At 35.9% G+C, this 14,627-nt stretch overlaps 2 protein-coding genes across 2 annotated transcripts; one reads left to right on the top strand and one right to left on the bottom strand.

The window, feature by feature from the left end:
* Positions 1-398: 398 nt before the first annotated feature.
* LOC6642275 (chromosome transmission fidelity protein 18 homolog) lies at positions 399-5,933 on the bottom strand. Its single transcript, XM_002065438.3, has 11 exons — positions 5,054-5,933; positions 4,394-4,997; positions 3,994-4,339; positions 3,830-3,932; positions 3,620-3,765; positions 3,325-3,559; positions 2,758-2,933; positions 1,471-1,604; positions 1,185-1,408; positions 710-773; positions 399-646 (listed from the first exon to the last, which is right to left on the bottom strand). The coding sequence occupies exons 1-11, from the start codon at positions 5,861-5,863 to the stop codon at positions 546-548; spliced, it is 2,943 nt and encodes a 980-aa protein (XP_002065474.1). The 5' UTR covers positions 5,864-5,933; the 3' UTR covers positions 399-545.
* A 476-nt stretch (positions 5,934-6,409) lies between these two features.
* LOC6642274 (glycerophosphocholine phosphodiesterase GPCPD1) lies at positions 6,410-9,480 on the top strand. The gene is made up of 4 exons (XM_023175599.2): positions 6,410-6,755; positions 6,817-8,767; positions 8,841-8,987; positions 9,104-9,480. The coding sequence occupies exons 2-4, from the start codon at positions 6,827-6,829 to the stop codon at positions 9,221-9,223; spliced, it is 2,208 nt and encodes a 735-aa protein (XP_023031367.1). The 5' UTR covers positions 6,410-6,755; positions 6,817-6,826; the 3' UTR covers positions 9,224-9,480.
* Positions 9,481-14,627: the final 5,147 nt, after the last annotated feature.

The following is a 14,627-nucleotide window of genomic DNA, read 5'->3' as shown; positions in this document are numbered from 1 at the left end:
TTTCCAAGTTTTCGTAAGCCTCAATCTATAGTAGAGGATTTATCTAGTATTTTTAGAAAAACACGGAGAAAAAATCATAGCTTTAAGTGGAAAATGACTTCAGTAATTAAAAAAGAATTAAAATAATTTTGTTTGCAGAAAAATTGGACTAGTAAGTCAACGAACAAGTGAATCAGTGAGTTACTGAGGAAACAAGTGACTGAGTCAAAAAGGAGCAAAATTATTGAACATCCATATTCACTGAATGAATGAAGTGGTTCAATTTTGTTCACTAACTCAAAAGCGACAATGTAATTCAAATTTGATGAAAATAAAATCAGTTCGGCTTCAAAATCGATGTAACTATATCTTTTAAAAAGAAAACATTTTGAGTTTCAAAATTTGCCTGTAGCTGTAGATACTTTTGATTAAATTAATAGCTTTAATTGAAACCTATGACTAAAATTCTTAAAGATTTCCATTCACTTTTTCTAAACAACTTTAAAAAATAAATACATTATTATACAAAATCTGTAAAAAGGATACTTCTATAAACTAAATTACTCTCAGAGCAATTCATTGAGATGAACATCCTTGCGTACAGCATTATTGAAACCTTCTTTATACCGATACCAAATAGGACTTTTAACAATAGCATCAGTTTTGCCTAAAAAAACAAATTAAAAGTTACCATTTTTAAGATTTTTTTATTAAATTATTAATAACTTACGTTCTTCCGTGGCTGAAATTGCCGATGACTTATGAGTAATGCGTCCAAAAAAGTCTTTAGTGAGCTAAAAATATATAAAAAGACAAATAGAGTAAGAGAACGAACCGAAAACCTAATACCAAAGCATAAAACAAAAGCTAAAAGTTGTGTCGCTTTCATTTAAGATGGGCAATAAATGATGCTTTAGCCCTAATGCCACATTATGACCCGGCGACAGGCTAAAGAGAACAAAATGGAAGCAATGACAATGCCAACTGAATCCCCTTATGGGTTATTAGCTTGGCTAGGATTTCGTTGGCCGCAAACAATTGGAGAAATTGTTGAGTAAAGCAACACAAAATGGAGGCAATAGCTTTTGTTTCCTATTCTTTTCTTTTTGCGTAGGATGATTTAAAAAATTTGCAAGCAAATTGCTGCTAAGTAAATGCAAGACATGCAAATTTTCTTGCGATCCTTAAACCTCTATATATTGTACCTGCTGCTTAGCGGTTGCATTCGGTTTATTGCTGGAAATTTGTTTCGGTTTCAATGTTTGCAAATGATTCGGTAGTCGCGGTGAGGTGGTCTGAGTTGGTTTCTTCTTTGTGTTTTCCACCGCTTTGCCATTGCCCTTGGGTGCAGCTCGCCGTATGCGTTCTAAATCCACTTCACGTGCTATCAATTGTCGACTGAAATAGGGTAAAGTCAAGCCAAGTGAACCTGAAAAAAAAAAACATTTTGCATACGTTAACGTTAATAACAAAAATGTACAATTATTTTACCTGGAAAATTGGCCAATGCATCGAGATCTGGTTCTGTTTGGAATACATAATGACCTTCGGCAGATTTGACTTGCATAAATGTTAGGCCCAAGTCAACCATTACTTCTATCGTGTGACGTAAATCGTATTGTTCTCTGGAGTTAGAAGAATATAGATTATTTATTTATAACTTATATTATTGTAAAATAAATCTGTTTAGATTACGACCATTTCGAAATGTAAAGCAATCTTTTAAGCCGTTTAACTGTGCGTTTTATTAAAAAAGAGATTTAGATAAATGGAATAGATGGCTTAAAAGTTTTTTTTGTTTAAAATGCAAAGTTTACAAAAGTATAAAGTATTTTTTATAAAATTTTCAAGACCCTATATAATTATAATGCTTTAAATCATTAAAGTTCATTTATTATTTAGTTATTTCCAAAATTTTCTAGTTTGAAGACTTGTGGAAGATATTCATATATATTTCTGCCCAGATTTTGTTAACACAAACATATTCTATATCTTTTTTCTTAAATTCTTATAATTCAAGATCATTTTACTTTTGAATACTTATGGAGACTTCATCAAAATAGCTTTAAATAACTTTATTGACGAATATTTAAGATGTTTTAGCTCTCAAGAATTAAAAACCTAATATTTTCCATTTGGAGACTTGTAGAGACTTTCAAATAATAACTTTGATTGATTATCTGGCAAAAATCACAGATAATGTAGCTCTGTTCAGGTCATAGACCTAATATTTATCTTTTGAAGACTTCTAGAGACGTTCTAAGAATAACTCAAATTGAATAATTACGAAAAATTTCATGTAATGTAACTTTAAAAGGTCATAATCAAAAAGATCTCCACTTGGAGACTTGTGGAGATTGATTAAAAATAGCTTTATATTAAAACACTGACAAGAAATCTCAGAATTTGACATAAACCTAATATATTGTGGCTCTTAAGAATTACAAATCCCTTTAGGAGGTTTTTTAAACTTTGGAGATTTTTTACTTTTGTTGAAATTATATTCAAAAGTTTGAAAACTTTTGAATTTAAAGTGAGTTGAACCTATTTAAGACGTTTTAAGTTATACATATGACAAGTTGATAATTCTTTGTAGAGTGAATTTAAAGACTTGCTTATAAATATTTGAAATTTCATTGTATGTCAATCTAATATATCAAGAGTATGTTTGGAGCTTTTTTTAACTGTTTTAAGTTATAAGTAGAACTAATTTACTTGCTTAAAAATCGTTGATATCGAAGAAAGGATGCTTAGAATAATGTTATTTCAAAAACTTACTTGGGCGATAGCAACTGCACGGCCACTGAACGCAATTGGGGTGATAATATGCGTTTTAGCATCGGCACCGTATCCAGTAATAGAACATTTCCCTGTCCCACACCCGAAGATGTGGAGCTGACACCTTTGCGAAGGGCTTGATATATATTACGTTGATTCTGTGTCTTCTGTTGAAACTGTTCGAATACAAAATGAAGGGGGAGATAAATGTTATAAAAGCTATGCACGACAAAATGAATTGAGCGAGAAGCGCATTTTACCCCCATTTTGGGTAAACAGCATTAACAAGTACTTGGACAAGTCCATGGCAGAAGTCTCATTAATCTTGTGATTGCATTTGAGGCACATAATGGACAAGAAATTACATTCAACTTGATTGTGTTGATTATGCACTCGCAGTTTTTTTTTCTTTGCCACCCCCTACACACACACACACACAGACACACACACACCACACACGAGGAATGTTTGCTTCAGCTAATGATGCTGTGCATAATACATGAGAGAGCCACAAACTCAACTCAAAAGGAAACGGGCAAACGAATAGGAAACCCTGAGAAGACATACCTCGAAACCTCGCATGGGGAATGCAATTTTCGGCCAGGCCAAAGTGGCAAAGAGTAAATGCCACATAACGAAACCATGTTGTAAATATGGATATACCGAATAGTTCTGTTGCCGATTGATTTGATTTTGTAAAAGATCCTGAAAACAAAACCATTGAAGAGCCTCGCAGACTCCATTGAAATTTGGATCGGGCATTTTCTGTTGCAAATAATTCTCATAGACTCCTTGGGTAAGACTGTAAAAGTAAGAAAAATGTAAACAAGTAAACAAACGCAAGATCCTTATTTCGTCTTACCGTTCAAAATCTCCACAGGAATGCACCACAGTCAGGACATTTTGCACACGTGTGGGTACAGACATATTTGTCAATATCACCTCGGCTGGTTCATCGGCGTTTTGAGAATTACTAGAGGCAGCCAATTGTTTTTTGGGACGTTGAATCTGCCAAAGGTGAAGAAATTTCACATTAAATATTTGTCATTTACTTAAATTTAAGTTAACTTACACGAAAAATGGCACCCCAAACATCAAATAGACCCTGATGACGATCCTTTTGTCCTAGATTATTATTTAAAACATCCTGCAGAGTTAGACTATGTTTTTGAGCGCTGGAAAAGTAATCAAAAGGAATTAAATTTGACTTTATTTTACTTGCAACTTGCTACCTACTTAAAAAACTGCATGGAGGATATACAACTTCTAACATCATTGCCCGATTTCTCGGCCAGAGCAATAAGTGAACCGAAATCTGTTTTCATTTTCTCCTTCTTGGCCACTTGAATCAACCTTTCGGCCAAACGAGCTGAATCGATGGGTGGAAATTGTACAACAAAGGCAATTTGTCGCAAGGGACGCAGGGCAGGATCATAGACATCATTGCAAATGCATACGATGGGACGCCGCAGGACATTATGCTCGGGTTTCGACCCTTTCGCCTTGACCTTACTATAAATGCCATCGCTGACGAATTTAACCAAATATTCAATTGATTGTCGTGGCGCTCCATCGATTTCATCTGAAAGAAAGGGAAATTCAATAGGCAAGTCCATCAAACAGAGTATCTGCTTACCCAAAACAATGCAATTAGGTCGCTTATCCTCATTCAAAACCGATGACATTTGAGTACCATTCTCCAAGGCCAATTTGAAGGCCTCTGGACTACGATCATCGGAGGCATTTATTTCCCTGACATTGTAGCCAGCATGTCGGGCAATGGTGTGGGCCAAAGTGGTCTTTCCAAGACCAGGAGGACCGCACAACAGGGCCACCTTTTGCATGGGTCGTCCCAAATCATCGACATTTGTGTTGAGAGCCTGGCGGGCTTTGCGCTGCCTCCAACCGCCATTCGATTCAAATTTCCCAGTACGTTTATTGAAGCTATTCAGCTGAGCTGCTGCTCCAGAACCCGAACCTGAACCTGAACCCGCGCCTCCTGCCATTTGTTGTTCTTGTTCTTGCTTGGAATGAAAGACCTTGCCAAAAACAACTTTATCCCACATTTTAAGCCAATATAAAAGACTGCGATTGGTCATCTCATCGGAGAGGAGATCTATGTACTTCCTAGGCTTATATTTGTCTACCCACAGGCCACTCGTTGAGGAGGACGAGGAGAAGTCAATAGTTTCTACTACAACAGCTGGTGCTTGGGTGGGTGGAGCCAAACGACGAAGAACCTTAAGAGAAATGGGAAATCTTTAAGATCAATTGGGCAACTTCCGCTTGGACTTACCATTTCATTGGCCTCGCGCCAAACCTGCTCCTTGCTGTCACCCAAAAGACTGCCCGTTGTGTTCTGACGTGCTCCTATTAAGTCCAATTGTCTCTGCTCATAGTCCTCTGAATGAAATCTCACATAGATCCTTTCCAAATCGCTGCGTTGTATGGGCAAAAATGGCCAATTTGGTATTTGATAGGATAAATTTCTCATTTTGAAATCATGCAACGACTTTAATCGACTAATCTCATCGTGGCGCACCGTTTTGGTGGTCTCTCGCATTTTCCTACGCAACTCCAAAATCTTCTCAATGGCCTGCTGATCCCGCTGCTCTTCGGTGCGTGCCTTCTTTACCAGCGGATCCTCGTAGGACTCATGGAATAGATCATCAATATCACCAAAGAGATCCCGCTCCAGGCGTCTTTTGTTTGTTGGACGCAGATCCACTTCTTGCAGTTTTTCTGCTGCCAACTCGGATTCTTCGATAGCTGGCATCCGTTGAAACGGAGTGGAACAGCCGCGTCCAATGCCCGGTACTTTCGGTGTGCCAAAGAGACGACGGTTAACGGGTCCTCCTCCGCCATCAGCTCCATTCTCAATCTGACTCTGAGTCGATCCAAATGTGATTTGCGACAATTGGGGAGAATTCAAGGTGGAGTTACTCAAACGGGCAACGGTGGGAGTGGATCCAGTTACAGCTTTTGCCTTAGCTGCTGCTTGATGAGATGTACTAGGTCCATCGTCATTATCAAAATCATCCATCATCTCCAGCTCATCTTGATATTGTAGTTCAAATTCCTCATTTTCATCGGGATATTGGTCCATTGTAAACAAATTTAATGAAAACCACAACACACAATTGTATTTCCCGCCAATTTAAACAACATCAGCTGCGATTAAGAGTGACCTTCCTACAACTTAAGTTCGATATGGCAACGCCGTTGTCGCAATAACGATAACTATTTTTATGCTTTATGTTTATCGAAATTTAAAATGTGATAATAAGTTTTACCTAAATATTTCACCGCAATTATAAACAATCTTTAGTATCATTTACTCAGTCCAAGTTTGAATAAAATGAGTAAGAAACTGTTGATTCAAGTCGATTTATTTAAAGATTTAGCAAATAAAACAGCCGATAAGCCATGATAATGAAAAACATAACTAACGATTAACGTAATGCGAATAGTAGAGTATCGTAAGTTTAGGAAATTATTTATTTATTGATTGGCTTAACTATTACTTACAGAATTAAATGCACTTTTTTTAATCAAATCTAAAATTTCTTTATTTTATACTATAAAATTTATAGCAGATACATGGAAAACGTGTCACGATGTTTCACGTTGCCCATCTCTATAGCACAGAGTTGCCATCTGACTGCATTTAAAACGGCAACAAAAATCTCAAGAAATTTATATGTTAACTTTTAAACATTGCTACTTATCTAAGTTTGTGCAACACAAAGAAAACTCCTGCCCACTGCCCCAAGAGGCAAAATTATATCATTATGTCCATGAAGATAGCTTGACATAGCTCGCTTGCCGAGAACAAGGCCGAACAGCTGTTTTGTTCATTGGCAAAAAAAACAAAAAGCAAAAAAAAAAAATCGAAAGAGAAAATAAAAGGAAAGGAGGTGGGCAAAAAAATAGCCAACACTGCGAATAAACAACTAGAGTGGACAAAACTCGGAAAGAAATTCGATTCTTTTTCTCAGGTAAGCTCAATTAATTCATAAGAAGTTGAACTTTAGCTTTTATTTCTTTTATTTCTAATAGGAAGCACAAAATGCAGAGTAGTTGGAATGACTACGAGGATGAGGAGGCGGCCATGGCGGCTCCAGCTCTCTCAGGAGCTGGTGGACCCAATCGTATTAGTGCTAAGGGACCACGTATATTTGGTGATATTACAACAAATCGTTTATGGACATTTCGGGTCCTAATGCACGACGAGTTGGCTCCAAATGAACAATTGGCCATTGTGGGTAATTGTGAATCCTTGGGCAATTGGCAGCATGCGGGAGCAGTTCTAATGCAGAAAGACGATACAAGTAAAACAAAAAAGAAAGAGGAGAAGCTATACGCTGATAACGACGACGCTCACGACGCCGACGACGACGTGGAAGATGAGGAGGAGGAGGCCGAAAACAATCTATGGTCAGCTGATGTTTATATACCTAGACATTGCTCGACAGAATTTCGTTATATGATCTGTACAGTGGATTCATCGACAGGTGATATCTTTATTCGTCGCTGGGAGACACATTTGAAGCCCCGCCTCATTCAGGAATTGGATGATCCCAAGGCTAACAATATGGATATCTTTGGTTCATTTAATGGTCAGTACAAAGTAGATCGAGGCTGGTTGACCAAGGAAACTTTGGTGCAACTGAAATTCTTCTATGCCCCCTTCACTTGGAAGCAACGTATGAAACGTCGTCACGTCCATGTCAAGGTGACACCCATGAATCTAAGAATACCCAGTCATGGTAATAATGGTGACATCTCAACGCTAGAGGATTCCCTTTCGAATGATACCCATGATACCAAGGAGACCTTGAACGGGGGCAATGGTGAAAATGGTGCTGTCTTTAGCGAGGTTGTCACCTTGAGCCCGGATGAATGTACTCTGCGTCAGCAAGAGCAGTTTGGTTCACTTTGTGGTCCCAACGATTTGGTTATATTTCATTTAACTGTAAATGATTTGGAAAATACCGCCTACCTGATCGATCTATATACCTATAGTTCGCGTGTGGCCAAAGAGGATGGCCCTCCCCTGCATGTGGGTTATCATTATGTCTTGCCCAATTTGATGAAACGTTCCGAGGGTAATCTGGAGTTGCCCATTACCTGTGCCAAGGGTCATCGTCCCTTGGGCATGATGCGCCTGGGTTATCTGATAGTTAAACCCTCTGCCACTGCCTCCAATCTGATGGACATGAGTGTCAGCTACTCACGCTATTGGAATAACAAATGGACTGGCCTGGATGTGGGTCATCGCGGCTCGGGCACAAGTTTTAAGGCCAAGGATGCGGTTATTAGAGAGAATACCATCACCTCATTGAAAAATGCAGCCGAACATGGTGCCGATATGGTGGAGTTTGATGTCCAACTGAGCAAGGATCTAGTTCCGGTGGTCTATCATGATTTCATGATCTATGTGTCACTTAAATCCAAGTGTAGCATGCAGGAACACGACTTTCTGGCTTTGCCCATGAGAGAGTTATCACTGGAACAGTTGAAGAAACTGAAAGTCTATCACACCGCCGAGGGTCTATCGCGGGAAACACGCTCCTTTCACAACGATGATATGGTGGAGCATCAGCCATTTCCACAATTGGCGGATGTTATGGATGCTCTGGATATTCATGTGGGTTTCAATATCGAGATCAAATGGTCACAACGTTTGCAAGATGGCCGCATGGAAGAGGAATTCGAACATGTTGTGGATCGTAATCTTTATATCGATTGTATATTGGATGTCGTGATGCGTAAAGCTGGCACACGACGCATTGTTCTGTCATGTTTCGATCCGGATATATGTACAATGTTGAGATTCAAGCAAAATCGTTATCCTGTCATGTTTCTCACCCTTGGCACGACAACGAAATATGAGAAATATATGGATCCGCGTGGAAATTCCATGGAGCTGGCTGTGTGGCATGCAGTGGCCATGCAATTGCTGGGAATTGTGGCGCATACGGAGGATTTGCTGCGTGATCCCAGCCAGGTAAAATGAACCCCTTAGCTCACACCTAAAACAAAACCCCCTCAACTGTGGTCAAACCCACCCACGTTTCCAGGTGAATCTGGCCAAAGAGCGTGGCCTCGTCTTGTTCTGTTGGGGCGATGACAACAATTCCAAAGACACCATCAAATTGTTAAAGGAATTGGGTCTTCATGCCATTATCTATGACAAAATGGATGTATTGACCAGCAAGGAGGTGAAGGTAAGTGGGAAAATATTTCAAATCCATAGGAATCAATCTATCGTAAGCAAATTTAAATTAAAGTGATTCAAGAGTTTTGGTTTCTCTACTCTATACATTCTTGTTATTTCTTTTAGCAAAGTGTCTTTCATTTGCAAGCCAAGGACAGCCAAAAGGAGCTACTCAAATTGCAGGCTCTGGAAACGGGACATGTCTGGCATACCTCGGCAAATGGTAGTGAGGAACAACAGGCTTAACCCATGGACATTTTCTTCCGCCTGCTAACATTTACGTATATGCATTAACTTATCAAATCAATTTAAACTATATACATTTATACAAACATATGTACATCCTAGGCGCATCTGTAAATCATCTAGCAAAATTTGCATTTCTTTTCAATTTTACTTACTATAAGGCCTGCTGCTGAACCAAATCTGAAGAAATCGGAGCAAAGTCTGGCTTTAGCTCTATATCTTAAAAAATTAAACAATTTGTGCTTAATTTTTCCCAATTTTTTTGTTCTTTTTATTATTTCTCTATACTTCAATTTTTACGTTCCCAAAAGAAAAAATGTTTATATACTCTACAACTGCAAATATTTTCAATGAAAAAAAAATACAACAAATGGAAAAGTTTTTTTTATATACTTTATATACAAATGGAACTATTAAACTTGAATAAAATGATTAGTTTTATTATTTAAAGAAAACAAACAAATTTGAATTGTGATACATTTTCTTAGCCCCAATTTGCAAACATATTAACTTTATTAACAATACTGTTTGACTTTGCCAACAAAATCAAAACACAGTCGGTATAAGATGAGTTATGTGTATATTAAATATTATTGTATGGAAAGACTTATGGATAAGCATAATTTTCAAATATTGAATCTAATGAATGAAAAGTTAATGTGAAATGGGAAAATAGGTGGCAATTTTAAACTAACAAAACGAATGGAATGCTTAGGCAGTTATTTGAGTTTTTGTTTTAAATGAAACTGGATTTATTTATCAATTTAATGAATAGTTGAAATTGTTCAAAACTGCTTTTAAATATTATACACTGAAATGTATCTCAAATTAAGAAAATTCTTATCAACAATTCTTATTGAAATGTCGAAGTGTCAAATTTTGTCTTAATTAGGCAATAAATTAGGTAAATATCAAGTAGCTTTCCAGTAGCTTTATAGTTGAGGTGAAACAGGCGAAGGCAAGGTTTGACTTGAAGTCATTTATTGGGGCCGCAAGCCCGGTATTTATAGGAGAACGTTTACATTGGTCTTATGGCTAGTGTCCTTAACGGTACTTAAAGCTAGACATTATGCTTAAGTTCTAATTACTTATAATCTATCCCTAAAAGTATGTGCCCTAATCTTATCCCTAAAAGTATACTACACCTCCTTTTTTTAAAAAGAAAAATTTATATTTTTCTAACATCCTTTTTATGTTATTTTTATTCTATCTAAATGTACTGTTTGCTTTTTGTTTTTATCATCCGCTATTACTATATTATTGTTAGGACCTATGCTCTGTATTGTATATTTGCCTGTGTATTTGTTATCTAATTTATGTCCTGTATCATTTTTTAAAAGTATTTCTTGTCCTTCAGTTAGCGATACTTTTTTTGTGTTTTTATCATATGTTTCTTTTTGTAATGCTTTAAATTTTTCGATAAGCAGTTTCGCTCTATTTTGTGCTATTTGTAATTTAAATTTTATTTCTTTATTGAAATCATCAATGTTGTAAATGGGTTCTACCGTTTCAGACGAGAATGGGACAGTTTTAGGATGTTTTGCAAAGACTAGTTCAAAAGGTGCATAACCATGTACGGTGGATGGAGTGGTGTTAAAGCAATATGTGAAGTATGCTAGATATTCATCCCAATCGTCTTTTTTTATGGATATATATGACCTGATGTATTCATTGAAAGTTCTATGGCTTCTTTCTACTGTTCCAAGAGTTTGATGATGGTGCGCCGTGGAATTAATTTTAGTTATGTTAAAATTTTTGCAAAGTTCTATTAGTATTGAATTCATATATTCTGTTCCCATGTCTGTTAGAATTGTTTTCACTGAACCGTAAATTAAAATGAATTTTTCGAATATTGCCTTTGCAACCGCTTTTGCACTTTTGTTTGGTATTGGTATTGATATGAGATATTTGGACAGATCGCAGATAATAGTAACTGCGTATTCATTACCGTTCATTGTTTTTGGTAATGGTCCAATTGTATCTATTATTATTGTGTCAAAAGTGGTTGCAGGGGTTGGTGTTATGACCAATGGGGAGTGGTTGTGTCTGGTTACTTTGGCTAGTTTGCACTTTTCGCAATTTTTGATGTATATTGCAACATCCCGAGACATATTTTTCCAAAAGAAATCTCTTTTTATTTTTCCTAGTGTTCTGTTTACCCCGCAGTGACCTCCCTCTATTGGGTCATTATGATATTTATTTAATGTATTTCTTATTTCTTCTTTATTTGTTATAACTTTTACTTGGGGTAGAACTGCTATTTCTAAATGTTTTAATGTGTCTTTTCCTTTTTGTTTTAGTTCATTAGGTGTAAGTGACCTTAATAGTTTTTCTGACATGTCTATCTTCAGTTTATAGATTTTTTGAGCACCGGCTTCTTTTTCAAGCCTTGGAAGGAATCGATCTAGATCTATTCTTCCACTAATGATCAAATCGCCTATGTTGAAGGAGAGTAATTTTTCTTTATTTTTGGTAATAAAACATTTGCACTTTTTGAATTTAATTTGCGCGTATTTTTTGGCTTCGCTAGGATTTATTATTTCATATACTCTTGGTGTTTCTATTCTGCTATTGTTAATTTTGTTTTCCTTATGTACTAATTTTTTTGTTTCTGATCTTGTTGCTACTTTAAGTATTTTATTAGTTTCTATGTTTTTTATATTTTCAAATTCAATTCTGGAGAGAGCATCCGCTGCGAAATTTTCTTGTCCCCTGATGTATTCTATAGTAAAATCGAACTCTTCTAAATCTAGCCTTATTCTAGTAAGCTTTGACGATGGGTTTTTTAGAGAAAATAGGTATGTTAATGGCTGATGGTCAGTTCTGATTAGGAATTTTTTCCCGTATATGTATGGTTTGAAATATTGAATTGCCCAATGTATTGCTGTTAATTCTTGCTCTATTGTTGACTTATTGCTTTCGCCTTTTGTAAATGCTTTAGATGCATATGATATGGGTAATTGGAGTCCATCAAATTCTTGGCTGAGGACGGCTCCACATGCGATCTTGCTTGCATCAGTTGTGATACAGAATTTTTTATTAAAATCTGGATATTGAAGTATTTGTGGGCTTAATAATTTGTTTTTTAAGTATTCAAAAGCTGCTTGACAGTTTGCATCCCAGATAAATTCTACATTTTTCCTAGATAATTTATTGATAAATTGTGCATGGTATGCAAAGTTTGGAATGAATCTACGGTAGTAATTACAGAATGCTACAAATCTTTTGGCTTCGTCGCCATTTTTGGGAGTCGGGTAATCTTGAATCGTTTTGAACTTGCTTTCGTCTGGTAAAATTCCTTTATTTGTGCATTTGTGTCCTAGAAAAGTAACTTCATGTCTGAAGAAGGAGCATTTGTCTGGGTGCAATTTTAGGTTATATTTTCGGCAAGTTTCAAAAACATCCCTTAAGTTTCTGATCATGTGACTTTCAGAGCAACCAATTACAATTAGATCATCCATATAAAGGAATGTTTGGGATGGTGATAGACCCGTGAATGCAAGGGACATCATTCTTTGAAACGAGTTTGGTGCAATTTTTAATCCGTATGGTAATCGCTTGAATCTGAATGAGCCCTTATCTGTGGAAAATGATGTTATGTCCCGAGATTTTTCTTCTAATTCTACTTGATGAAATCCTGACATTAAGTCTAAACAAGAGAAGTATTTAGCGCGTCCTAGCTGGTCAAGGATATCGTCCATTCTGGGTAGTGGGAATGTATCCGCTACTAGTTGTTTGTTAATTTTTCTATAGTCAACTACCAATCTCCACCGTTTTTCTTTACTGCCAGGTAGCGCTTTTTTAGGAACCAATAAAATCGGACTATTGAACTCAGACATTGATGGTTCAATAATATCATCATTGATCAATTTGTCCACTTGTTTATTGATTTCGGTTTTTTGACTGTGTGCTATCCTGTAGTTTTTGGTGTAGACTGGTGTTGTGTCTTTGAGTCTTAATTTTTGTTTATAGAAATTGTTGGACGATATTTGTTCAGATTCTATTGCGAATACATCATTAAATTCTGAGCATAATTTATGTAGAGGTTCTTTTACGAAATCGGGAAAATGGGGTGCTAGTTTGTTCATTATTGTGGATTTATGTTTTGAATCATGTTGTTTGTCTATTTTTAAGATTTCATAATCGGACAGTTTTTCATTTAATAGGTTTATATTTGCAATTTGCACGTCTGTGTTGTTAGTATTTAATATGCGGACATATGGGTTAGTCTTGGAAGCAATAGTGTTTGCGACGAATACCCCCGGGTGTAATTCTTGATTAGGGATAAAGATGTTATTGTCGTTTGAGGATATTGTAATGCGTACAATTTTTTCTGTTCTAGATGGGATATGGAATACATGTGTGTTTTGACTGATCCCTATATTGATTATAATTTTATATCTTGATTTATATGGATCTATTATCAATTTGTTGGTGGAATAATTGAGTGTGCAATTGAATTTTTTTATAAAGTCAAGCCCCAAGATTCCGTCACATGGGATGGGGAAATCATTTTCTATTACTTGGAAGGTGTGTACCGTTGAGAGGTTGCTGACCTTTAGTTTGGTTTCGCCTATTGTAAATAGGACGTCTTTGCCTATTCCACTAAGTTTTGTCCGTTTTTGTATGTTAACTGTATTGTCTTTTCTTAATATTTCTTGTTTTATTAGTGATACATCAGCTCCTGTGTCTAATAGTAATTTTATTGTCCCTACATCGTCAAAGTTTAAAGTTATGTAGCTATTAAGGTTGCAATTTAAATTATATATTTTATTTGTTCGATTTTTTACACCAGAGGACTTTCGGAGTTTTCCGAATTTTCTTCTATATTTGTAAATCTAACATTATTATTTTGTTGTGTTTTAGGAGGATAATTAGTTTTGGTATATCTATTGTTATAATTTCTTCGATTATAATTATTACTATAGTTATTGTAATTCCTAGTATTGTTATAGTTAGTATTATCATTTGGGTTTTTATTTTGGTAATTATTATTATAATTTCTATTATTATTGTACGAGTTCCTATTTGTGTAATTGTTTCTTTTAGTATAAAACACGCTGTGATCTTGTTCTATATTTGTAGATGTATTTACAAATTTAGCTATAACATCATTCATTTCAGTAAAATTGCCTGCTTCTATTATTGTTCTGACCTTTTCGTTATCGCAGTTCTTTATGATTGATTTCACTGCTGTTTGAGTGGCATATTTCTTTGCTGTTTCAGGGTTTACGTTGTCTGTTATGAATGCGCGTTTCAATGATTTAGTAAGATTTTCTATTTCTGACATAAATGAATTTGCGTTCTTGCCATTTTGTTTTAAATTCATTAATCTTGCCTCTGCTACCTGAACTGTTTCACCCTTAATTTCTTTCTTTAATGTTTGGATTATACCATTTATAGT

Source organism: Drosophila willistoni (genome assembly GCF_018902025.1).
Source record: "Drosophila willistoni isolate 14030-0811.24 chromosome 2R unlocalized genomic scaffold, UCI_dwil_1.1 Seg167, whole genome shotgun sequence".
NCBI classification, from domain to species: domain Eukaryota; kingdom Metazoa; phylum Arthropoda; class Insecta; order Diptera; family Drosophilidae; genus Drosophila; species Drosophila willistoni.
Note: the sequence above shows the minus strand (reverse complement) of the source record. Positions and strands in the feature narration are given on the sequence as shown.

What these genes read in the sequence shown, in the direction of transcription:
- LOC6642274 (XM_023175599.2), top strand. Translation starts at nt 6,827, where the DNA reads ATGCAGAGTAGTTGGAATGACTACGAGGATGAGGAGGCGGCCATGGCG. An exon ending in TGCTGCGTGATCCCAGCCAG is followed by an intron (nt 8,768 to 8,840) that starts GTAAAATGAACC and finishes CCACGTTTCCAG; the next exon opens with GTGAATCTGGCCAAAGAGCG. An exon ending in TGACCAGCAAGGAGGTGAAG is followed by an intron (nt 8,988 to 9,103) that starts GTAAGTGGGAAA and finishes TATTTCTTTTAG; the next exon opens with CAAAGTGTCTTTCATTTGCA.
- LOC6642275 (XM_002065438.3), bottom strand. Translation starts at nt 5,863, where the DNA reads ATGGACCAATATCCCGATGAAAATGAGGAATTTGAACTACAATATCAA. An exon ending in ACCTAATTGCATTGTTTTGG is followed by an intron (nt 4,340 to 4,393) that starts GTAAGCAGATAC and finishes CCTTTCTTTCAG; the next exon opens with ATGAAATCGATGGAGCGCCA. An exon ending in TCCCCATGCGAGGTTTCGAG is followed by an intron (nt 2,934 to 3,324) that starts GTATGTCTTCTC and finishes GTATTCGAACAG; the next exon opens with TTTCAACAGAAGACACAGAA.